The sequence below is a fragment of the Octodon degus genome, unplaced genomic scaffold, assembly GCF_000260255.1.
Source record: "Octodon degus isolate 3935 unplaced genomic scaffold, OctDeg1.0 scaffold00354, whole genome shotgun sequence".
NCBI classification, from domain to species: domain Eukaryota; kingdom Metazoa; phylum Chordata; class Mammalia; order Rodentia; family Octodontidae; genus Octodon; species Octodon degus.
Window position 1 is genome coordinate 954,065 of NW_004524930.1, and position 2,085 is coordinate 956,149.

General features: G+C 38.9%; 1 protein-coding gene across 1 annotated transcript; it reads left to right on the forward strand.

Annotated features, from left to right (window-relative positions):
• The first annotated feature begins 301 nt into the window (after window positions 1-301).
• LOC101567624 (olfactory receptor 4C45-like) lies at window positions 302-1,231 on the forward strand. Its single transcript, XM_004648140.1, has one exon. It carries the CDS (start codon window positions 302-304, stop codon window positions 1,229-1,231), a length of 930 nt encoding a protein of 309 aa, XP_004648197.1.
• The last annotated feature ends 854 nt before the right edge of the window (window positions 1,232-2,085 follow it).

Sequence of the window (2,085 nt, forward strand, 5' to 3'; positions counted from 1 at the left end):
AACAAACCATCTTTCATATTTTGTAGAGCTAGAGAATTTAGATATAAACTGCATGTCAACATTCATTCCTAAAAACCCATTGCTTTATTTTGATATTTATAAGGAATGATCACTATTCCATTGAAATGAATTAGAGAAATCTAACCTCCTATAATGGCTTTTAAAGGAGCATTTGTGCTTCTTCAACTTCAGAATGCAATAGTAATCGGGAAATGAGATGCTTTAGTATCATATTTATAATACTGCAACAATGTTACACTCTTTCTCAGGCGCATCATATGCCCACAGACTACACTAACTGATGCAAATGATGAGAAATGTAACAGAATTTATCCTCCTGGGTCTCACCCAAAATCCACAACTGCAGAAAATCTTATTCATTGTGTTTTTCCTAATCTATCTGGCCACACTGGCAGGAAACACACTCATCTCAGTCACTGTCTTCATGAGTCCAGCCCTGGCTTCTCCCATGTACTATTTCCTCTCCTATCTGGCCATCATAGATAGTTTGTACTCCTCCTGCATAGCTCCCAAAATGGTCTTTGACTTGGTCTCTGAAAACAGCACCATATCCTTCAATGCCTGCATGACTCAGCTCTTCGCTGGACATTTTTTTGCCGCAGCTGAGATCATCCTGCTCATCGCCATGGCCTATGACCGCTACGTGGCCATCTGCAAGCCCTTGCACTACGTGACCCTCATGAGCCGAACTGTGTGTGCTTTCTTGGTGGGGGCTGCTGTATTCTTAGGGCTTGTTCACGGGGGGATACAGGTTTTGTTTATAACCCAGTTACCCTTCTGTGGCCCAAACATCATTGATCACTTTACATGTGATTTATTCCCAGTCCTGGAGCTGGCTTGCACTGACATGCACAGTCTGGGACCCTTGATAGCTGCCAACAGTGGGTCGTTGTGCTTTCTTACATTTTCTATGTTGGTTGCTTCCTATGTCATCATCCTGCACTCCCTGAGGACATACAGTTCTGAAGGGCGCCACAAAGCCTTATCTACATGTGCCTCTCATGTCATGGTTGTTGTCTTATTTTTTGTGCCTTGTTCATATCTCTACCTGAGACCCATGACCTCTTTCCCCACTGACAAAGTTGTGGCAGTGGTCTTTACCCTCATAACACCTATGCTGAATCCTTTAATCTACACCCTCAGAAATGAGGAAGTAAAAAAGGTTATGAAGAAGCTCTTGGGTCAAATAATGAAAGGGGATATTGCATGAACCTTGTAGTCATGAATGTAGACTAGAGTTACCAAGTGACTTCAGATTTCTTCTCCTTCTTGACTAAGTTCACAGTCTATTTTTCTCTATATGAAACTCTTTAATTGACATATAATAATATTTTGGAGTATAAGGTGATAATTCCAAACACATATATAATGTATACTGATCAAATCAGGCAGTGTTTAATAGTTCTTTGTTAAGGGAATCTCTACACTCCTGCCTTCTAGTTCTTTATAAAATAAATAACACTTTTTTGTGAACTATATCACATACAGTACTATAGAATTCTAAAACAGTTTCATCTTATTTTCTGCCTATTATCCAGTCATCCTCATTTCCACTCCTCCACACTCTTTCTAGCTTCTGGTGACCACAAGTGTTCTCTCAGCTTCTACGAGATCAATATTTCAGGTGTCCACTTATGGGTAAGAAAATGCAAAATTTGTATAATTGAGCCTGGATTGTTTTCTTTATCTAATTTTCTTTCATCCTACCCGGGTTGTCACAAAGGTCAGGATTTTGTTAAATTTATCGCTGAATAGTATCTTACTGTGCATATATGCCACATTTTATTTATGCATGAATCCCTGGATGAAGACTTCGATTTTCACCAGAAGCAAAAACAGTGGACTGGATTCACATTGAAACAGAGAAAAAGAGTTCTAAGATCCATCATATTTACGTGGCCCTCTAGTGGTTAATTTATTTAAAATAAAAAGAAAAAATACAGTAATGTAACTTTAACTTTTTTTTTAATTTAATACAGGGTCTAAAGGGTCTCACTACACAGATTGGACTTGTAGTGATTGTGCCTGCTTTTTAGCTTCCAAAGAGCTGGGATTATGGGCACA

Excerpts from the sequence above, each read along its gene's own strand:
- LOC101567624 (XM_004648140.1), top strand. The coding sequence starts at position 302 with ATGCAAATGATGAGAAATGTAACAGAATTTATCCTCCTGGGTCTCACC.